The following is a 20,814-nucleotide window of genomic DNA, read 5'->3' as shown; positions in this document are numbered from 1 at the left end:
ACCCAAGGAGCCTGAAGGTCCCGTCCTTTGAGGGTGGGGGCTTCAGGCTGGCCCTGCCCCCCCCCCCCAGCTGCTCCCCCCCCTCCTTGCTTTTACTCCCTCGCATTACAAAGACGTCTCGCTGCAAACAGTGCAAGGCTTTTAATTCTGACCCGAGGCATCGCCCCTCGCAGGCACGGAGATGGAGAAGGGGGGGTCTGGACCCCCCAGGACAGAGTTGGGGGATGCAGAAAGCCCCGGGGAGGGGTGGGGGGGGGCTGGCGTGGGCGCTCCCCCCTCGCCGCAGCGCTGCCGGCGTGTGCCCCCGCGTGCGGGCGGCTGCGCGCTGTTTCCCTTTATAGCGCAGAACACGGCACCGGCGCTCACAGGTAGAAAAGAAGGCGCAGTCGCCCCCACATTATCCCCCCCCCCTCTCCAACCCTACAACCCCCCCCCTCCAAAAAGGATAAAAGTCTCTGCTTAAGGCAAATCGCACTCTGCCTCCGTGGGGAGCTGGGAGAGGGGGGGGAACACACACAGGAGCTCTGCCAAGCTCCAAGGGGAGATTTGAGCAGCCCCAAAAGCACCAGGGAACAACCTGGGAGGGGTCCCCTGTGCTGAACCCCACACCACATCCCCTCCTGCAAGGAGTAGGGTGGGGGGCACAGCCCCAAGCCAGGCCCAAACTGCAGCTTCACCCCCCCAGGCAGAGCCTGGGCCAGGGCTTCGTCCGGACAACAAGGGGCCGGACCCGTGTCCTCACCCCAGCGTGGCCTTCGCCTCCGGCCCCTCTTTCTCCTCCAACTGGGGCACAAGTAGAGGAATCTGGGGGTCCCAGATGAGCCCCCAACCCCTGCGTGAGGGGCAGGGGGGGGTCAGAGGGCGGGGCAGGGGTTTGGCACACAACAGTCAGTGGTTTCAGGGCCCCGGTGGTGGGAGAAGGAGCTGAGCAGCGCCCCCCCTCCCCGGTCTCATCTCAGTGCTGTTTGCGCAGGGCAGCCTCCCGGGGGGGGTCGTGGCGAGGCCCCAGGGGCTGCAGGGTCCTCTCCTGGCCGTCCCCCGGCCGCGGAGGAGAGAGGACAGAAGAATGTCCGGTGAGGGCAGGTCCCCGCTGCTCAGGGCTTGCTGGAAAGCTCGCTGACCCGCTGGCGGAGGTGGAAGGTGAACTCGAACATGGTGGCGGCCAGGCTCTGGTGGATCAGGTAACGGGGCAGGCGACCCTGCGGGGAAAGCAGAGAAACGGGGAGCTGTGAGGCAGCGCGGGGCTGGGGGCTCGGCCCTGCACCCCCAGCCCGACCTGAGGGATGCACGAGCGGCGCCGCGGGGAGCTGCTGCTGTCAAGGAGCTTGCTCCGGGGGAGGAACTGAAATGCGTTTTGATTTCTCTAAAAAAGCCCTGCACGACTCAACCCTAACCGCCTCGGCCTGTGCTCTATTATGTGAGATGCATTAAAAAAAAAAAAAAAGATAAAAAAAAGAAGAATAATCCTTGTTTCTGCGGGGGAAGGGAGCTGAGGTAGGGCTGGGGGCTGGTGCAGGGTCCCGGGGCAGAGAACGGGGCCCAAGTGCAGGCAGGGATGGGCAGCCAACAATCCTGGGGGGTCAGGTAGGCAGAGGAGGACCCCCTGCTTTGCACTGGGGTGTTTCAGCAGGGCAGGAGGCAGAGGCTTTGCCCTGGAGCAGGTTTTCTCTGCAACTCGGGGGGGCAGGAGATTGTGGGCCCGTTGGTGCAGGAGCCATTTCAAACGCTTCCCTGAAATGAGCTCTGGGGCGAAGCTCCGTCACGGACACAAACACACACACGTGTGTAATTCTCACCCTTCGTCGCAGGAAGGGATGAGCCATGTGCTATAAATACTTGTCAGGGCCAGAGGAAATAGCAAGGCAGCGCAGGAGAGGGGTCTGGGCACCAGCAGGGCCCTTCAGGAAGATGGTGGAAGCAGTCGCCGGGCGGGTTATTAATAGCTCGGCCACTACGACATTTCTTCCAGCAGCGGCCGTGGGCGAGCGCTCTCCGGCCCGGGAAGCACAAGGAACATTTTTCCTTTCTGAGCCCCATCTTGCACAACCAAACGGGTTCGTTATCCCTCCAAACCCCCTCGTTACGGCGGGGCGGGAGAGGCGTCGGAGCCGGATCCGCGAAGGAAAACCCAGCTCCAGCGCGAAGGGGCGCGGGGCCGCGCGCTGCTCTGCCCCGAGCGCTCCTGCAAACCCTCTCCAAAGCGTTTCCCAAGCAGGCAGGAGCTGCTCTGCTCTGTGGGGAGGGAGGGGACGTGGGAGGGGAGGGGGCCGCGCAGCTTTGCAGCAGAGCGCTGATGAATGGAGCCTTTGTGCTCGCTGCTGCAGCACCCGTTACCACGTCAACCTTCAGAGGAGGAAGAAAACGGGCCAGCTCGGCTCCCCCCCCACCATCCGCCCGACCCCGGCTCCCTTCGTGCGCTGCCTTTTGTCTGGGCCGCCAGCGAGGGCTCGACACGCGGCTCCGCAAATAGTCCAGACTTGGGGCAGCTCCCAGGGCCGAAGCGCCTTTCCCCGGGCACGGCCGCAGCCCCACGCGCGCCGGGGCGGCCGCGTCTGACCAGGGTACAGGCACTGGGGGCGAATCACCCCTTCGGTGGGTTCCGGGGAGCGGCAAGCACCCAGACAACACTCCCCATGCCCTGCTATTTTCAGCCCCCAAAGAGGATAAAAATCTCCTCTCCCCCAGTCCAGCACACAGAGAGGTGAAACCCCTAAGCAAGATCTCTGCCAGGTAAGGAAGAGCCTCCCCACCCCGCCTGGGGCAGCTTCAGGGGGAAAGAGGGTGATTTTTCAAGTCGCGTTTAACCTCCACCAGCAAAACCCGAGGCCCTTTGGGGCAGCTGTTGATAACGAGCCGCTTTCAGGAGCGGGGCTGGAGCTGCTGGGAGCGCAGAGCGGGTCCTCAGCACGCAGCCTGCGCGGCGCGGGGGATGCCGGAGCCTGCTGCTGAGCTCTGCCGGGGACGGGAGATGGCCGCAGCGCTGGCGCATCAGCAACAAACTGGTTTTACCTTCAGGTCTGTGTTGAGAATCCAGATGAAGGTGCAGACCCTGGGGTTGCTGGGACATTTCAGTACGATGAATCCTCCGGGCCCGTTCTCACCCCTGCGGGGAACCGAGAACGCACAGTCAGAGCCGGGGCCGGCTGAAAAGCTGTTTTTTTTAGCGCTCTGGGGTGCGCCGCGGCGATCCTGCGCTAGTTCCTGCAGCAGCAGCTACCCCCTGCGCCTGGCAGCGAGGACGAGCGCCCAGCGGGGCAAGAGCAGATGCGCAGAGTGCCCGGGAAGGGATCTGCTTTGGCTGCGGGCACACGAGCGAGCACGGCGGGGCAGGTTTCCCACAGGTGCCTTGGCAGCGGCGGTGCCAGGGCCGCCGGCTGAGAAGCTGCCTCTGCCTCCGGACCGTGCCAGCCCCACCGCCGCTTCACTGCGGGGACGGTTTCCGAGGCACAACCCCTGTGGAAGTGGGTGCAAACCAGAGGTCCCAGGGAAAGGCGAGCGGCCAGGGAAACCCTGCGCGGTCAGGACAGGCTCGGCGCGGGGAGCCCTGTCGCTGCAGCCCCCAGATCCTTCCTCGCACCATCTGATCCGTCTCAGAGAGAAGAGCTGTGCTCACACACACAGCCCAAATACAGATTTCCCTTCCCTGTTCAGGAACATGCTATTTTTGCTGCATACATTTGTAAAAAGATTTTTCTAGGCCCTGAAGTCCCCAGCACTTAAATAGACTGAGGCAGCTATAACGGCTCTGAGTTAAAATGTCAATTACTTTAACCAGATTATTAGGAAAAACAAAGTCAGTGTGTGAAGTGGCACAGCTGGGCCCCAGGCACCGGAGCAGACAGTAACAAGGAGGCCTTGTTTGATGAAACTAACCCCGCCGAGATCCATCACCAGCCGGGCTAAGCTGTCCCTTCGGAAGGGGAGAGGCCAGGGACCTGCCGACACTTTGGGAGCTCGTCCATCCTGACGCAGCTCGTTTCGCCCACGGGACCATCTCCCAATGTCCTCAGCCTTTAAAGTCAATAAGTGACCGGCTTACGAGAAGCAAAAGGCATGCGAGAGGCTCAAAGCGAGCCACAGTCAGCTGTTTACTGCCCCTCAGAAATGGCAGCTGGCCCTGTTTGGGAATTAACTGTTACATAAACAGGATGCGGACTGGGTTGGGGTTTGTGCTGTTACTGGTCGGCACCTCCACTCCCCTGAGCTGGGAAACGCCCGAGCAACACTGAACAGCACGGAGAGTTTCTTTAACAAAGGAAGAAGAACAAGGAAAGCAAGGTTTAGTTCCACAAATAGATTAGCTTCCTGCAAACGCTGCCAGGAAGACAGCAGGGTTTTCATTTAAGTGGCTCTTTGCCCTAAGCTTAAGCAAAGCGTGTGTGTCAGATACCAGATAAAAAAAATCAAACCTGCCTCTTACCTGACATACTTGGAGAGCGGAGGCTTGAGGCTGTGCGTGGTCGACATCCCTGAGGAAATGTACCTGTCTCTTCTCCTCTCAATCCGGCGCACGTTCACGAAATCCCTAAGCAAAGAAACGGCACCGACCGCTCTAGAACGTGCACGGGACTTTGGAGGAGCAGCTCCCGCTCTCCGGGCTGCCGGCAAAGGCCGTGGCAGAGGTACGGCCGCCTACGGACAGAGCCCAGCGCCCCACTGCTATCGGGGAGACCAACCAAGACAGACTTTGAGCTCCGAGACTCCTGCCAGAAACGTCTGGAGGAGACTTCAGGGGCTCCTTGTCTTTGGGAGCGTTACCCACACAGGCAGCCCTGCCCCGCCGACACCGGGAGCTCCCGGGCAGCAGCGGGGGGCAGAGCTGGCGGCGGGGGGCGCAGAGCTCTCTCACCACAGGCAGATGCTTCTCTCCGTGTTTTAGGAGAGCGTTCAGGGGCTCAGCACAAACGAGACAGCGGAATAAACTGACCTTGGGGAGACAACACCGCCTGCAGCCCCAGCTGCCACGTCGTAGGAGATGATCGTGTTGTCTTCAACCCGCTGCAAGATCTGGGGGGGGAATAAATAAATAAAAAGAAGAGATATTTCCTCAGACTGTGCCTGCAGGTCGCAGTTGCCAACAGCTGGACCCTCCCCTAAAACAGCAGCAGGATTCAAAGCAACCAGAGTGTCTGATCCAGGGCTGAGGGGGACGAGCTCTTTGGCAGCGGGCGCACAGGTCTGTCCCCTGCTCTGGGACTGGTCCCTCCGCCTTTCTGGGGGCGCAGCCTTTGCCTCCGGATCCCTGCCACACCAACGGCACAAACCCCACCAAGCAAAAGCAGGTTTGGCTCAGCCACTGGCCCGTCTCCCTGCCCACCTCATGGGCTTTTGGATGGGCACACGCATGCAGCTGGCTACCGCAGAGCATTCGGATCGTACGGATGAGCGGCGGAGATTTAACGCCTCGGTGACTCGGATCCAGCTAAGCTCCAGTAGGGCCTGGGCACTGCCGACAGCCGGTGTTGGACTGGGAAGCTCCAACTCTCCGCTCCAAGGAGCTCCTGTGATTAAGCCATCTTTGTCCGGCACGCTCACCTGGCAAGCTGCCACTGTTCTGTTCCACAGGATCATCTTCTCAGGCTGGAGAATAACCTCCTGGTAAACTGTTTCAGCAGAGCACTGCAGGAAAGCCTGAGGACAGAGCCAGAGCAGTTAGCCAGTCCCCCGCTCCACTTTGCTAAGATTATTTTTAAGGAACGCAGGGCAGCTCACAAAGAACAACTGGAATAACACAGGAGGGGAGCAAAGCCACGGCTGTCACCCCCCTGCCATGGTGCTGTCGCTCTGGGGGGGGCCTGGAGGGCACACGGGGAGTCAGAGAGACCAGACCTCAGGCTTCGGCAGTCGCTGAAGCGCTGCCCGCCTGTCCCTGCTGCTGGCAGAGAGGGCAAGTGTCTGTCTGTAGCACAGTGAGACAGACGGACCTTGGGGCTGGCTCCTCTCCCACCCTCACCCCACTTTTATCAGCGGTTCCGCCGCCTGCGCGATTGCTTCGGGAAGTTGCTGAAAAGCTCTTTCTGAGCTCCAGCACAAACAACATTCATTTCTCCACGTCCCTGTGGGACGGGGGATCTTTGGAGGCAAATGGTTAATGCAGTAAAGTGGGACCATCCAGCTTTTCCTCGCGGATACAGAGCTGCTCCATTGGCAGCTCCTGCCAGCGAGGCAACATATGCACTGGAACAAAGAAAAGCCACCGCAGCACCAATGCTTCATTAAAGCGTGGTTTACAGCCAAGCCACTCCAGCGAGGGCACGGAGCGAGGCACTTCCGAGCAGCTCTTCTCCATGCCAGGCAGCAGCAGACGCACGCTCAGCCCTGGTCTTGCTGGCAATTAGTTCCAATTAGCCTCCTTGGTCAGATTAGTCCTAGATGCTGGGGTTGGAAGCGAGTCTTGCAGTCACCTGCTCCCACTTCTACCAGCAGAGACTGGGGCCCAGCATATTTGCTGGGGAGTTTGTCTGCCAGCCAAGGGGCTTTCCTGGAGAGATTCCCTAGAGCGCGCAGTGCAGTTCATCTGTCTCGAGCAAAGAGAGCGTGCTCTGCTGCCTGACCTGTCCTGCCAGGGCCAGGAGCGGGTGTGAAAGCTGAGCCGGGGCTCTGAGCAGAGCCGTCGCTCTTCGCCCAAACCACGCAGCCTACAGAAGTGATCCAGGAAGGTTCTTACCTTTAAAATAAAGGTCTTGCCATGGAAAGGTATTTCAAAAGTGTAAACAACGTCACCAAAGTCCTGTGTGAGAAATAAAGTTATATTTATGTTAACAAAAGGAAGCGCTTCTGTCTGGGGTAAAGTCAACTGCAAACGCTGCGGCTGCAGGAGCCGTCCCGCCTCGCGGTGTCGTGCGGAGGGACCCTCTCCAGCCCTCACACGTCCCCCCCCGTCCCCCCGACAGTGACCCCAGCACGTGAACCGCACTGAGCACGTTTCAGATGCACACACGCACAAATTTCCATCAACAAAACAATATCCAGAGCGGCAGCAGGGATGAGACGGAAAAAGAAACCGCCCCGTGCCAGCCTGCAAACTCCACGTCAAGGTCAAATTCTCTTTGTAGCAAGCTACCAACACCAGGGTAAGAGAAAGGGGCGAGTTTGCCAACACTGCTGTTGTTACCTACATCTGAGAAGAGGCTCCCTGGAGGGGTTAGGGATGGACAGATGATAACCTTTCATCATTAGCCCTGTGTTAAACTCTGATTAGTCTATTTAAATCCATCCCCCTTTGGATAAAGAAAACAATCTGCCCAGCTAGTTTGGCATCAGACAATGGATCACTTGACAGGGGAATTTTAAACACCAGATGAGACTGCAGTTTGCAGGACTCTCACCCCAATCGTGTTGTGAGCCCACAAGCAGAAAGCAAGGCTGGGTTTAGAGGGCAGAGAGGCTGCCCCCTTCTCTCCAGCCTTCGGAGAGAGGAAGGGGCTCTAGGTACCCCAGAAAACTCTCCTGCAGTTCAGGGAACGAACCAGGGCAGCGAGGAACGAGGCAGGGCAGGGTCTGCTTTGCTTTGTGCGCCTCCGTGCTGCCCGAAGCAAGAGGCACGAGGGGCAGCCAGAGCCCTTTGGCAAAGCCACCGCGGAAAGATGTAAGGAAGAAACACATTCCTGATTTACACTCCAGCACCCACAGAGTCCCTGTCCTGGGGAAGGGGGGACACAAACGGCTTTGGGGGTGGGAGGAGCAGGCTGTGCCCCACTCGCCTGCTCCCAGGTGGGCCAAAGCTGGCCAGAAAGGCCAGCCCCCACCTCGGCGTGGTCTCCCCGGAACGCTGAGTCCTGGCTGTGGAGCGAGGGCAGAGCTGCAGCAGCGGGGCTGTCTGGGAGCGCTGCGGGGCCAGCGTGTCTCCTCTCCCCCCGCGCCGCGCCGGCGGCCACAGCTCCGCATCCCAGCGCCTACCAAAGGTGAGCTGACCGCCCCTGCCTGCCTGCCGTCTAGAGGGAGGAGTGATGGGCTCTCTCCTGTCAAACAGGAAGGCAATTAAACGTCTAATTAAATAAGAGGGGATTTTACATTTAACTGAACTGGAATAGATTCCTAATTCAATCAGGTAATTGTAACGCTTGTTAATTTTTCATGTCGCAAGGAGGTTTCAAAAGCCTCATTTGTCCTCCCGTTTTTGCTAAGCCATCCGTGCTCTCTGCCGGCAGCGCTGCCCGGCAGGTGGGGCGGGGGGACACTTGCATTGTTTTTCTCGAACTTCCAGTTCTCCTCCTGGGCGAGGATTTGGTCCACAACCTCCATGGCGTCTTTGCCTTGTCGGACATACTCCTTCTCCTAGGAGGGGAGGGAGCATTTCATTAGCTAGGTTTGCAGAAAGCCCGAAGCGTGTGTGTAAGGCTTGCGAACCCCCCTCCCAGGGCTGGCAGAGGGAAAGGGGATATCTCCCATCACCATACCGCAGAAATCTCTTAATTTGGGTCACAGAGGCCTCATTTTGGAGCTCAAAGTCACGCTCCCCGCCCTGGCTTGTATCCACACACCAGCTGCGACTACCAGCGAGTCTCCCGCCTTAACGTAAGGGTTTCCAGCAGGCAAAGGGCGATGGGATGCGCGGAGCTTCCTTCTGCGGAGGTGCCAGAGCTGGGGCTGAACGGCAGCAGAACCGCTTGGAAAAGAGCAGAAAGCAGCTTGTGCCCAAGCCAGGCTTTGGGGAGGCGAAGGCCCACGAGCCACAGTTCAGCGGGGACGGTGGAGGCAATGCCCACGGTATGTGACCCCATAACCAGGGACTGGAGAGGGGAGAGGGACAGGCAGGAGGCAGAGCTGGAATCCCAGCCCTGTGGGACGCTGCGGGGGAGAGCACGTGGCCCTGGCAAGGGTTTTTGTGTCGGGTGTTGCCCAAAGGACCCCCCTCCTGTGGCCACCACGGTGCCAACCGGTCCCGGGGCACACAGGGAACGGCCTGGTGCCGAGGGGCACACAGAGCTCCTCGGCCAAACATCCCCAGAACAGAAGGCTGGGAAGTGAGGGACAGCAGCCTGTGGTGCTCTGCAGGTCCAGCACCCTGACAGGGCCCGCAGGATTGTCAGAGACCCTGGATCAGCCTGAAGGTGACGGGCAGGGTCAGCCAGCCTCGGGCCAAGCTGTCTCTGCTTACCTGAGCTGTCAGCGCCTTCCTCCCTGCACCTTCCTCGTCCGACTCGTTGTCCGACCCTAGGGGGGAACACACACAATTAACACACAGTTGATGAAGACCCCGCTTGCACCATCTCCCTGGGAGCTTCTCGTGGGGGACAGACAGCGTCCGATCCCTGCGCCCTGTCCGACGGGAAGGGCTGTCAGCGGGGACAACCCTGACACAGCCCAGGCCCTGCCTCCCCAAACGCCTCCGCGCCGCAGCCGGAGCACGGCTGAGCAGGAGCAGGGTGTCAGCTACACCCAGACAATCGCCCCGGCTGACATCTCCTCACTCCCGAGCCGGGGAGGTCTCCGGAGCCAGCACGAGGCAGTGGCACAGCGCAGGGGCATGCTGCCAGCTCTTATCCTCACCTGCTTGTGGCAACTCACCCCCGTGCCCTCACCCCGAGGGCAGCATTTTTCCGAGTACTTCAGCCGCAGTTAAGAGCATTTAATCCCAAAACCACAAAAGGCTCCAGTTTCCCACAGAGCTGAAGGCAGGCGCGCGGGGCTGAGCCCGGCCGTGCCTCCCCTGCCCAGGCACAGCGCGAGGAGAGGGGAGCCCGTTGTGCAGTGTCGGTTCTTGGAGGCCCTGCCACCCGCCACGGGCCGGGATAATGAGACGGAGCTCGGGGAGGAGGCGATTACAGAGGTGAGGAGACCCAGGAGGAACGCCGTGAGGGGAACAAGCCGGGGAAGCAAGGGGAGGAGAGCACATCTTACCTGCGAAGGACTCTGGTGGGGAGTAGAACTGCCCCTCGGAAAGGGCCCCGGGGTAGAGCAGGGAGCTGCGAGAGGCCGCGGCCTGGGCTGCCAGGTACCCTGCGAACCAGAGCACGAGGTTTTACGCACGCGGCAACCAAGGGGTCCCGGGGCTCCCACCCCATCCACCCTCCCAGCCACTTGCTTCCAGATACAGCCGGTCTTTTCACACTGACACCAGCCAGCCCACAAGCTTTTCAGCTCCTATTGCCTCATCTTTTGTTTCAGACATTTTATCTGCATGGAGATCAATGGGCTCTTCTGCCTGTCAAATCCAAAGGCGATTAAGCATCTAATTAAATAAGAGCTTCCCCTGGAAGCAATTTGGAACCTGAGCCTAATCCAATAGAGGCATTAAACACTTGATCATTTTTCATCTTAAAGCCTCCTTGCAAGACCCAAACATCCCCTGGTGTTTTCCAGTCAGTCAGTGCATTTCTGATCGAGCCCCGCTTGACAAATACTCCTTGGTTTACGTGCCGTTTCCCAGCCCTCGTTCGTCAGCTAAGCCTGGGAGAGCGACAAACTCCTTCTTCTGCTCTAGGATCGGGCAGCCACGCCAGTCCAGGCCGAGCACCTACTCCCTAGAAGGCCCTCTGGAAGTTACACTTCCCGGCACCGCAGGGTAATTTGTAAAGCATTAGGTCAAACTCAACCTCCATTTAGTCTTGACCTCAGCGACCGGAGGCTGTAAAATTTCACAGAGCGTAACTCACGCCGCGCCCCTGTAACGTGTCTGCGACTGAAGGAATCCTCCCCGAAAGGTCTCCAGCCCAGATCTGAAGACAGATATCCAGAGACGGAGAGTCCAACAGCCCGCCTGGCATCTGTCCCACTGTTTCAAAACATTTTCTCCGATGTGGAGGTGAGCTCTGTTTCCAACACGTCTGGCTTCAGGACCCAGACATTGGGGAATTTGGCATGTTTTCCTCCACTCAATTAAAAGATGCTTTTTATAATCTGGTATTTTCTTCCCCTGAAGGGACTTATATACCATAACAGAATTGAGTCAGGCACTTACCGTCACAGCCAGCCTAGAGATCACTTCTCTATAAATGTCAGATCTGTCAAGGTGCTGCCAAAGCAGCAGAAACCCCAGGCCTGGTACTCTCATCTGCCAACTCCTACCAGAGGGGAGCAAAATACTCACATCGTTCCTCTTCTGCTTCCTGAGTTAGGACTTTAAAATCCAGGAACCAAGTCTCTAGCCAAGCAATGACAAACGAGACGATAGGAAGTAAATAGCCGAAAGCCCCTTTGGTCAGAAGCTGCGTGGAAGAAAGCACAAACCACAGGGAGTTTACACAAACGGGAAAACAGCAGCGTCAAGCAATCACAAAGCAATCCCCCGTGAGCTCAAGGAAACCAACCTTGGAGAGGATGACCTTCACAATCAGGAAGGCACTGGATACCAACGTAGTGACCTGAAAAATAAACGTACGTATCTCAGATCCGTGCAAACGCCAGGCGGAGAAGGAAAACTTAAAAACAGGAAAGCAAAAATTGCCTTCTTACCGCTATGACCCACCAGTGGCGCAGCTTTACGATTGCATAGGCCAGCAGCAACACAAAAAACCGAAAGAAAGCCAAGACCTTTAAAAACAAAAAGCCATCGACACTAGTCACTGCCCTTGTCCCTCTGCCAGGTGCTGGGAGGACACAGACAGGGGCCAATGCCCGAGGAGCTCGCTGACTCGACAGATGGGGTCAAGGCTGCGACCTGCCCAATTCCACAGAGCCAGGCGAGGGGCAAGGCTGCGGGGAGACCCCAGCTCCCCCTCCCCGGCACCCAGATCCTCCCTGCCCAGCCTTCAGCCGTGCCACCCCCTCCAGCTCCAAAGCTGTTTCCTCACCTGCAGCAAGTCTGGAATACTCACAAATATATCAAAGAAAGAGGTCTTGAAATTGTAATTGATGATTTCGTTCTCCAAGTTCTTCTGAATGCCATCCTTGGTCTGAAGGGGAGACAGGAAACCAGAACGTTATTGAGTGCACTGATAAGAAACTAATGGTAGAAAGAAACTGGCCAAGCGGTGCCCAGAGGTTCCCGCCAGGTCAGGTTATGCATCAGGCATACAAATGCCTGCGGCACGCGGGATGCGGGCTGGTCTGCCAACGCAGGACCACGGGAGGATACAACGGCCCATTTCACCCTCGGTTTCACACTGAGGAGCACGAGCCGGGTAGCCAGAGCTGGAGCAGCACGAGGGTACGTTAAACACTTCTACGTGGGGGCTTTCCAACGCCGAGAAGCCGCTCCTTGGGCTCAGCACATCCGGCGCCACCGGATCACAACTCTCACAGCCTAAAGCGCTCGGTCGGGCACCACCTCCCACTCGTGCCCACCGCTTCTCTGCGTGGCTTCAGGTGACAGACTTCAGCTGTACGGGAGGGCACACGGAAAAAAATGGAAAACCACAGGAAACTGCTTCTCTAGCACCTTCAGTAATGCACCGAACAAAGTGTCTCCAGCTGGACAATCAAAACATCTCCCCCGCGAGGGCTCTCAGGGGTCACTCGGCAAGCTGGTGGAATTTAAACTGCCATCGTCCTCATGCAAAGCACCGAGGGATCCCCTCTCCCTTCTTCCAGGCCAGCTGGCTTCCCAGGGCTCACAGCAGTGCTGAGCTGCCCTCCAGGAAACCCAACGGAGGAAGTCAACCAGCGGGTTCAAACGTACTGGCAAAGGGGAAGAGGGAGGAGAGGAGGACGAGGGACATGCACAGGCACAGAGAGACTGCAAGGAAATCTGAAAGAGGCAGAACCGCTTTCTGGGATATCATACGGGAGCGTGGAAAAAGCTCACAGAAGAGCTCTCTTGCCTCACCCCGAGACAATCTGGGGCCTGACAGCCCTGGTACTTTTGACACCATAAATCCTGTTCTCGGGAGCCTGGAATCGCTGTTTATGAGGAAGCGGATGGCTCAGGTAACTGGAACAAATGCTTCACCTTTAGGCTATTGGTTTGAACGCAGCCCAGCTGGCCTGGAAGCTGGTATAGGCTGACAGCTGTTTGATGATCTGTGAGAAACAAGTTGGTGGATCTCAGGCCAGTTCTTGGCAGCCTGGTGTCCTGGCACCCTCTTGTCAGACAGTCCAAGGACAGAAGAGGCAGCCATCGGGAAGCGGTCCCTCTAGGTCAGGGCTGGTGCTTAATATTCAGGGAGAGGGGGGAAAAGCAGTTCTGCACTATTGCTTTATCTGATCCGCGGCTCCAGGACTCGTGCCAGGCAGCTTTGCTGAGCCGCCACGGGAAGCCTCTTCCCCACACCGCGACTCCGCTATGAGATGCTGCGGGAGGAACGAGACACGGGGAAGGATTATGATTTCTGAGAGGTGTTTTCAGTTTAAATACAGGCCACTGCCATGGACAAGGAAGAAGAACCATCTGAGGCATCTCTCCGAGAGCAGCAAGCTCGCAGAATTACAGCTTGCAGGCAACAGACATTTAACGAGGGACAATTTGCTCAGCTTATCTTGCAGCAAAGGAAACGGTTTGATAAAAAAAGCATTAGTCATGATATAAAATCGTTGCTCTTCATAACTAGGCAAATAAGCTGTCCTAATAGCTTTAAATATGCAGCATCTCAGCTCGGGGCCCAAATATCAGCAGTTAGTCACTCATTAATGGCTACCTGCAAGACCTGGGCTCAGAATCACCCTGGTGACCGCGCTGGCAGCTTAGCTCCCCGGGGCTGGATTTTTTTTGATTTGTAGACAGCACGTCTCCAGACAGCCCAGCGAACAGGGACACGAGCAGGAGGCCGGGGTCCAAGCTGGGCGTGCAGGACACCATTGGCATCGCTGGAATGCTGGCAGAGAGGGGCTTTTTCCTAGGCAGGGGGGAGCAGGGGTCTCTTCAGGCGCTCGACACCGCGCGGCCGGCTGCAGCGGGCAGGGTGAGGGAGCTGCCGGCCGTGACAATCTGTTAAGTGCAGACACCCAGGAGATAAACAGGGCAGAGATAAGAGCCGCTAAGTGAGCGCAGGATCTAGTGCTGATAAATAAAGGCCAGACACCGGCAGGGCCGCACGCAGAAGCGCTGGGGTCTATCTGTTCATCTTGCCTCTCTGCTCAGGTTGTTCCACGGGAGGACATGTAGTACCCGAAACCCGCCGTCACCATGGCAGAAACCAGTCAGGACCAGTTCAGGAAAAATCAAACCAAAATACAGCCCAGGGAGTAACTTGGACCCGATGGGACTGAGGTAAATAAACTGGATTTCCCTGGTCATTGCAACAGTCGACACGCTGAGTAAACACAGCAGCCTGCAGAGGTGTGGCAGCCACTTCGGAGAGGACCAAAGCCCTCGTGTTCCCCTTCACTAGTCCCCTCTGAGGTGGAGCAGCACCTCCGGCTCTCGGAAGCTGAGATTAGTGTCAGTACGTCGGGACCAAAGCTCAAAGCCCCTTCTGTCTCTGCCCAACAGCTGGGCGGGTGAGAGGAGGGTCCGCGCATCCCACCCCGCTCTTCTGAGAACAAGACACTGCACAGCTGGCAGCTGCTTGGCAAACACAGCGAGCGGCTTCCCTTAAGGCAAGGGGAGCAGGAGGGAATTTTGGCCAACGGCTCAACCTGGCGATTCCAGGGGCTCCAGATCTTGTTACACGACACACAGAGCGCTCCACGTGACGGTGTTAACAGCCCTGGAGAGCCACAACAGAGCCCGGCTGCAGGAAACGAGCTGGACTTTAGTTTACACTAACTGCAGCGCCTTCTCAGCCAGCGCAAATCACCAGAGCGCTGGGAAGAACAAACAAAGACTTGGCCCAAGACTTCTGAAATGGAGCAATTAACGCAGAGGGAACTGCATTAAAAAAGCACAACTTAAAAGGGCAAAGGCTCCATGGATTTGCTTCCCCCGACTTACATTCAATTCGATTATCCACAATAAAGAGATGAAGAGCAGGTCGAAGGTGACGAAGAGGCAGAAGGTCCTCCTCACATCCGAGATGGCTTTCCTCTTCTCCGGTGAGAAGTAGCAATAGGGGGAGAAGCCCTGGCTCTGGGAGAACGAGGTGCTGATGGACGCGATGGCTGGGAGGCTTCGTTCCAGGTCGTGCTGCAGGTCTGTCGGTTTGCTCATCCTTGGCCCAAGCCACTTGGGTCCTACGTCAAGCGGGGCAACATCTGCCAAGTCAGTGCATCACCTGTGGGGAGACACAAAGGGGACCCTCAGGCCTCGGGTCTCTGGATACCCCTTCTCCTCTGCCCCTCTAAAGGTAAATATTCCTATTCCCAAATGAGATCCTGTCTGTTTGATACAGTTCTGGAGGGAAAACTGGCTTTTGGGCTGGCAAAGAGCCTCCCTCTCTGAAGCAAAGACACCCAGGGCTGCCCCATCTCTCCCTGGCGCCTCACGTTCACCAGCACAGGCAGAGACTTTCCCTCCCTCTTGCTCACCGCAGGGAAGGAGGAATCAGCTGCGAAAGGCTGAGAGGCACAGGGGGTCACCAGCAACTGTCCCCGGAACCCAGAGGTGGCCACCCAGAACACGCTCGAGCACAGTGAGCCAAGCTGGTGGCTACAGCCAGCGGCCGGAGCAGCAGATGGCAAACCCCACGGAGGTGCCGTGGCAGCAGGAAAATGGGCCTCGGGGTGTTTCCGCGGAGGCCCGTGCTCCGAAAAGGAGCAGTCCCCGGGATCCCGGAGCCACCCCAAGCTGCGGCAGGCTCCTCCGCAGGGGCGCGGAGGCAAAGCTCCCGGGCCGGGCTCCGTGTGTTGCACAAGGCAAACCACCAAACCTCGGGAGCCCGTCATCCCGTCGGATCCCATCCCGCACAGCCGAGAGAGGAGCCGGCTCACTTCAGGAGCAGGACGCTGGGTTTCACACCCGACTCCGGCCAAGCAGAGCAGCAGGATGGCAGCAGGGGAAAGCGCCGCTCTCCGTCCCGGCCGCGGTGGCCGGCAGTGCCAGGCACACAGCCCCGACGCAAGCGAGGTGTTGAGGTCTGAAGGCTGTTTTCACGCAGCTCGTGCCAACCATTGTATTAAAATTTTTCCTCTCCGTCAGCACCGCACAAGGACGCCACTATGTTAATGCCCCGCGCAACTAAAACACGCTGGAGACAAACAAGGGAAGAGGATGCCAAAACAGGTCAGCCCAGGGATCTGCCAGTCCCTGGCTCCGCCACCTCCGAGTCACCCACGGCAAAGGCACAGCTACAAGCTCCTTCTCTGCAAAATACTCCTGCTCAAGGACATTTTGCCTCCAAAAAAACCAGATTCTTTGCTGCCTTAGCTACTGCCCCAGCAGTTCGGCATCCTCCAGGATCTGAGTGAGGTTTGTCTGTCTACAACAGATCACGCCTGCAACAACCAGGAGGCTGCAGCCATGCAATATCCGAGGAAAAATGCCCCGAGACTGCGCCCAGACCCGTGGGAAGGGGCGATCCATGGGGCACGCGAAGCCAGGGGTGCTGCCGAGCCCCACCGGACACTGAGGCAACTGCAAGAGCTGAGCAAAACTGGATTTGGGGCGATTTGGGATCCCTGCACCAGCAGCTTCTGCATTCCAGCCCCTGGGGAGCAGCAGGGCTGGAAAGGGAACAAAGCTGGACTCCTGTCAAGTCCCTGTTAGTCTCTCTCGGAGGCACTTCGGGAGGAGCTGGAAGACTTGTCACTTTGGATCAGCCGCAACGACCACGGCCCTTCGCTGCTCCGAGCGAGGGACCCATCTCAAACTGAGAAAAGTTAAAGACATCTGTGAGCGCTAAATAATACATCACCTCATGCACGGGCTGCCTCCTCCTCTACGGCAGGGTGTCGCCGCCTCCTTCCCTCAAACAACACTTTGCACTTAGGCAGCCCCCCGCAACTTTCACAGCGCTTTAAAATCACCCTGCAAGAGTCGCTGGCCCCGCTCCCCCGACGCCGAGGCAGCGCCGGGGCCACGGCAGAGCACGGGGACACAGCAGAGAGCAGCAGTCGCTGCGAGCCCTCGCGCAGCTCAGCCAGCCTAAACCCACCCGTCCCTAAAGCCCAGCCTTCCCGGTGAGGTTTAACACAGCTTCATTAGCACGCCCATCCCAAAACAACCGGCAATAACCAATTTCTGGGAAAGAACCAGTGACAAGGGCTTTACCTCAAGCACTGTGGGACAGAGCAGGGTTTGGTAGAAATATTTTAAGCCTAGATGAGGCCCCTCGCCTGGGACTGCTCCCTCAGGCAGGAGAAAGCTCAGAGCAGAAAGAGCAGGGGCTGGATCTGAGCGTGTAGAAATGTGCCTTTTTCTGGGTGACAGATAAATTATTGAGCGCCCCGGTGTTGTATTATGCATTCAGCCATCCTCCGCAGCGTGAGCCACACCGGCTGCCGAGCCACGAGCCGCTTTCGGGGGCTCTCGAGCAGCGCAGCTCTGACAGCCACCACAACAGGGGAAGCACGAGTGGCACACGCTGCCCAGAGGGACACCTCAGGTGACACTAACACAGCCCGAAGAGGCACCCGCACTGGGGACCCCTCAGAGCTTTTCTGGTTTTAAAAAAAACAAAAAAAAAAGGGGGGGGGGGGCTCTCAAGACTCTGAGGAAAGATTTGGTTTCTTTTTGCTGGTGCGACCTCCTGTTTTGAGGACGAAGCGAGCGGTGAGAGGCGCAGGGACAAAAGGCGATGCCGCCGTCGGCAGTGAGCCCGCAAATCCCAGCGGGAAGCACATGCGGAGCAGAGGTGCCCTGAGACAACACCAAGAACTAACACCCAGCGAGTGCTGCCCCAGAACTCCACGTGGCACAACACGCGCAGCCCAGCCCAGCCCCAACGGGACGCTGGGCACTAAAATGGACCCCGGGCCTGTGCCGAGGCCTGGCCCGGCCCTGTGGAAGGTCAGAGCAGCCTCTGCAAAGCTCCGGAGTCACCCTCCCCAGTGTCACTCCCACCCCAGTGTCACCCTTTTCCACTCTCAGCTTTCAGATTCAAATCACAAGCTTCTCATTAGCACATGTTTGCATGTTAATGACATGTCTTACAGTAAGAAGCCTTTCCATCTTGTGACATCGCTTCTCCTTTCCTCCCGCGCCCCCGACTTCCTATTAATGTGTCTTCTCAGCTCACATGACGACTTCAACAGCTAATTCTCATGTCACCTCTTGTGAGAGTTACAGCCTTTGCACCAAACGCTGCACCAGGAGAGAGAACACCTGGAGAGCGAGAGGGACGGGGCCTTTTAGAGACACCAGCTGCGGGTGTTTCACCGGGCGCTAACACGCGTCCGAGCTTCCTAGCAGGGAGAGATGCCTTTAAAACAAAAAACGTAAATATTAAGTTAGACACTAAACCTCACTCCAAAAAACCCATGAAGTGATCCAACGACTTCAGCAAACCACTGGACAGGCCCCGTCACATTCACAGCCAAGACCCCCCAGGGCCGAGGTCGTTTGGTTTTTGAGCGCGCCCAGGCGCTGCCGTGATCCCGCAGCGAGGGCACCGCGCGGAGCTCCACAGCGAGCTGTCCTCGCACCGATTTGCAGCTTTCCCTAAAGCACCTTCCAGGGCTAATCCGAGCCCGCGTCTACGCTCAGAAAGGTCACCCTGCCAGGCACGTTACGTGCTGGCTCCCGGCAGCACCGGCGGCACGAGGGACAGCGAGCAGAGGCGGCACGCTGACAGGCAACGGCCGTGGTAAATCAGAACAACGAGGGGCACCGGGGCTGCGGCTTCAGCAACAGGAAAAAAAACAGGAGCTGCCGCTGCCTGGGCACAGGAGACCCCCGGGGAGCCCGTCCCCTCCCCAGCACCGCAGGCAGAAACGGGGAAACTCCGAGAGCCTCGTGAACAGCGCGTTCCCCCGGAGCCAGCGCGGCAGCCCAGCCCCGGCCACCGGTCGTTTTGGCTCGCAATCCCGTTGCCCCTGTGTCTCCGCTGCCCTGGGGAGCCCGGGGAAGTGGCTCCCGGTGTGCAGGGTCCCGGGGAGCAGGCAGCGCCCAGCTGTCGCTGCTCCGAGCGCTGGATGTGTGCGGGGAGCGACCTGCAACCCCCTTGGGAAGTGCCGCTGCCCGCCAAGGGCCGAGCCAGCCCCGGGGCCTGGTCCTGCCTCTCCCCGCAGGCAAAGGCGTCCCCGGGGCTCCTCGCAGCCAAGCTGGGTGCTGCCTCCCCCCAGATGACCCCTCTCTACACCCAACTTGAAGCCGCAGCCCCCCCCAACCCACACCTCCCCCCCGCACACCCTCCACGCTCATTTTCAGCAGGCTTTGGTGGCACTGTGGTTGCCTGAATCCCCAGTTGGCACCAGCTGAGAGTTGGGGCCCAGCCCCTCTCCTACCCCCCCCTCAGGGTGCCCTTGGTGGGTGCCAGCCCCCCCAGCCTGCTTGAACATTTGAGAGGGCTCCTGTCCCCGGGAGCCACTGTGGGACCTTCCTGGCAGCGTCTGGTGTCCCCGTGCTGTGACAAAACCTCAGCCAGGTCTCGCCCGGTCGCTGCTGCGTTTTGGGATGCGGAGCAGGACCTTAAACACTTGGGATGGGAGAGGCTTCACGCCGCCTCACAGCAAGAGGAGGGTCTCAGAGGGCTGGCAGAGGGCAGCGATGGCCACCAGCCCCACAGCACCATGCTCCACAGAGTGTCATCCTTCCTCACACCTCAGCCCCACGCTCGAGCCGCCGGGCGATCGGTCCCTCACAGGCGGGGGACAAAGCTCGAGGTCCCTGCAGAGACCCCGGACCCGAATCAGTGAGGATGTGTCAGTGATAACAGCGCTAACAGGAACCTCCAAACCCAGAGCAGCCTGGCAGCCCCCCCCGAGCCACACCGGGTGCAAACAACAGTTCTACGAGCACCAGGATCGCCGCGGGATATTCCGCACGGAGCCGTCCGGGCCAGCGTTTGCCAAGGGGCTGAGGGGGGAGCAGCGCCGGGACCCCCGACGGCCCCTCCACACCCCAACAACCCCTCGGGGGTCCCGTCCCCGGGCAGGAGCCGACCCCTCCTCTCCGGAGGTGCCGCAAGTTTTCCTGTGCTCCCCCTCAGAAAAGCCCCCGAGGTCCCTGCAGCTTTGTTACAGCGACTAGAGAGGGGCAAAGCCTTCAGCCGCCCGGATCTCCGCTGCCGTGAGCGCCTCGGCGATCGGTGCTCACCCTCCGCTCACCCCACACCCCGCTCGCCCCGGTGCCCGAGCACGGAGCGGTTCCAAACGTGGGGGTGCCCGTGGGGGTCAGCGCAGAGGCGGCTTCGGGAGGATGTGACCGGGATCAGGCGCTGCTGCTGCCCCCGGGGCCAGCGCCGGGCGGGGGTTTGGAGGAGCCGAACGGCTCCCGGGAGAGCCGGGGCCACGGTCCCGCCGGTGAAACCGGGGGACAGAACGCAGGACAGGGATCCGGGCCCACCCGGGGGAAGGTGCCCTTGGGGGAGCCGCCCCACGGGACACCCGGGGCTCCCCGGGCCCCGAAACCTCCGGGGAGCCGGTAACGGATTAAACCCCGGTGCCCCGGTAACTGCCACCCCCGCCCGCCCAGGACTGAACCCGGGATACCCCCAAGGAGAGTCGTGTCTCCCCCCCGCCCCGGCGGTCGCACTCCCGGGCCCGAGGGCGGCACCAAGGCCCTGCCCGCCCCGGGGCCCCCCGGAGCCGAGCGACCGGGCCCCGCCGCCCAGCACCCAGCCCGGAACCGCCCTCCCCGGGAGCGGGGCTGGGTCGCCCCGAGGCCCCGGGCCCGCCCGCGGTACCTGCCGCTGCCCGGTGCCGGTCCCCGCCGGAAGCGGACCCGGCGAGAGCCACTTCCGGCCCGGCGCCGCCGCAACCTCTGACCCCGGAAGGGAAACGCCAGAGCGAGGCTGCGCCGGCGCCGACCATCGCCGGCTGCGGGGGGGGCGGACGGGCCCAACGGGGGGGGGGGGGGGAGAGACCATTCCCCATGGCGGGGAGGGGGTGTCAGTGGGGCTGGGAGGGACCATTCCCCATGGCGGGGGGGTTGGGGTGTCAGTGGGGCTGGGAGGGACC

At 59.5% G+C, this 20,814-nt stretch overlaps 1 protein-coding gene across 2 annotated transcripts; it reads right to left on the bottom strand.

Moving 5' to 3' along the window:
* Window positions 1–126: 126 nt before the first annotated feature.
* STARD3 (StAR related lipid transfer domain containing 3) lies at window positions 127–20,620 on the bottom strand. Of its 2 annotated transcripts, none has more exons than XM_074849408.1 (15): window positions 20,541–20,620; window positions 14,753–15,032; window positions 11,760–11,837; window positions 11,398–11,475; window positions 11,253–11,306; window positions 11,033–11,150; window positions 9,844–9,942; window positions 9,101–9,156; window positions 8,185–8,277; window positions 6,668–6,730; window positions 5,536–5,631; window positions 4,928–5,007; window positions 4,421–4,525; window positions 3,010–3,103; window positions 127–1,199 (listed from the first exon to the last, which is right to left on the bottom strand). In XM_074849408.1, exons 2-15 carry the CDS (start codon window positions 14,966–14,968, stop codon window positions 1,095–1,097), a joined length of 1,335 nt encoding a protein of 444 aa, XP_074705509.1. In that variant the 5' UTR covers window positions 14,969–15,032; window positions 20,541–20,620; the 3' UTR covers window positions 127–1,094. The 2 variants fall into 2 exon arrangements, with proteins under 2 accessions (XP_074705509.1, XP_074705510.1); XM_074849409.1 differs by lacking the exon at window positions 20,541–20,620 and adding an exon at window positions 17,849–17,870.
* Between the last annotated feature and the right edge of the window lie 194 nt (window positions 20,621–20,814).

The sequence above is a fragment of the Strix aluco genome, chromosome 24, assembly GCF_031877795.1.
Source record: "Strix aluco isolate bStrAlu1 chromosome 24, bStrAlu1.hap1, whole genome shotgun sequence".
Classification (NCBI taxonomy): domain Eukaryota; kingdom Metazoa; phylum Chordata; class Aves; order Strigiformes; family Strigidae; genus Strix; species Strix aluco.
The sequence above is the reverse complement of the archived record's forward strand: the minus strand, read 5'-3'. Positions and strand labels throughout refer to the sequence as shown.

What these genes read in the sequence shown, in the direction of transcription:
- STARD3 (XM_074849408.1), bottom strand. Translation starts at nt 14,968, where the DNA reads ATGAGCAAACCGACAGACCTGCAGCACGACCTGGAACGAAGCCTCCCA. An exon ending in GGAAGCAGAAGAGGAACGAT is followed by an intron (nt 9,943 to 11,032) that starts GTGAGTATTTTG and finishes TCTGGTTCGCAG; the next exon opens with GGTACCTGGCAGCCCAGGCC. An exon ending in CCGCTCTCCAAGTATGTCAG is followed by an intron (nt 3,104 to 4,420) that starts GTAAGAGGCAGG and finishes GGTTCCCCGCAG; the next exon opens with GGGTGAGAACGGGCCCGGAG.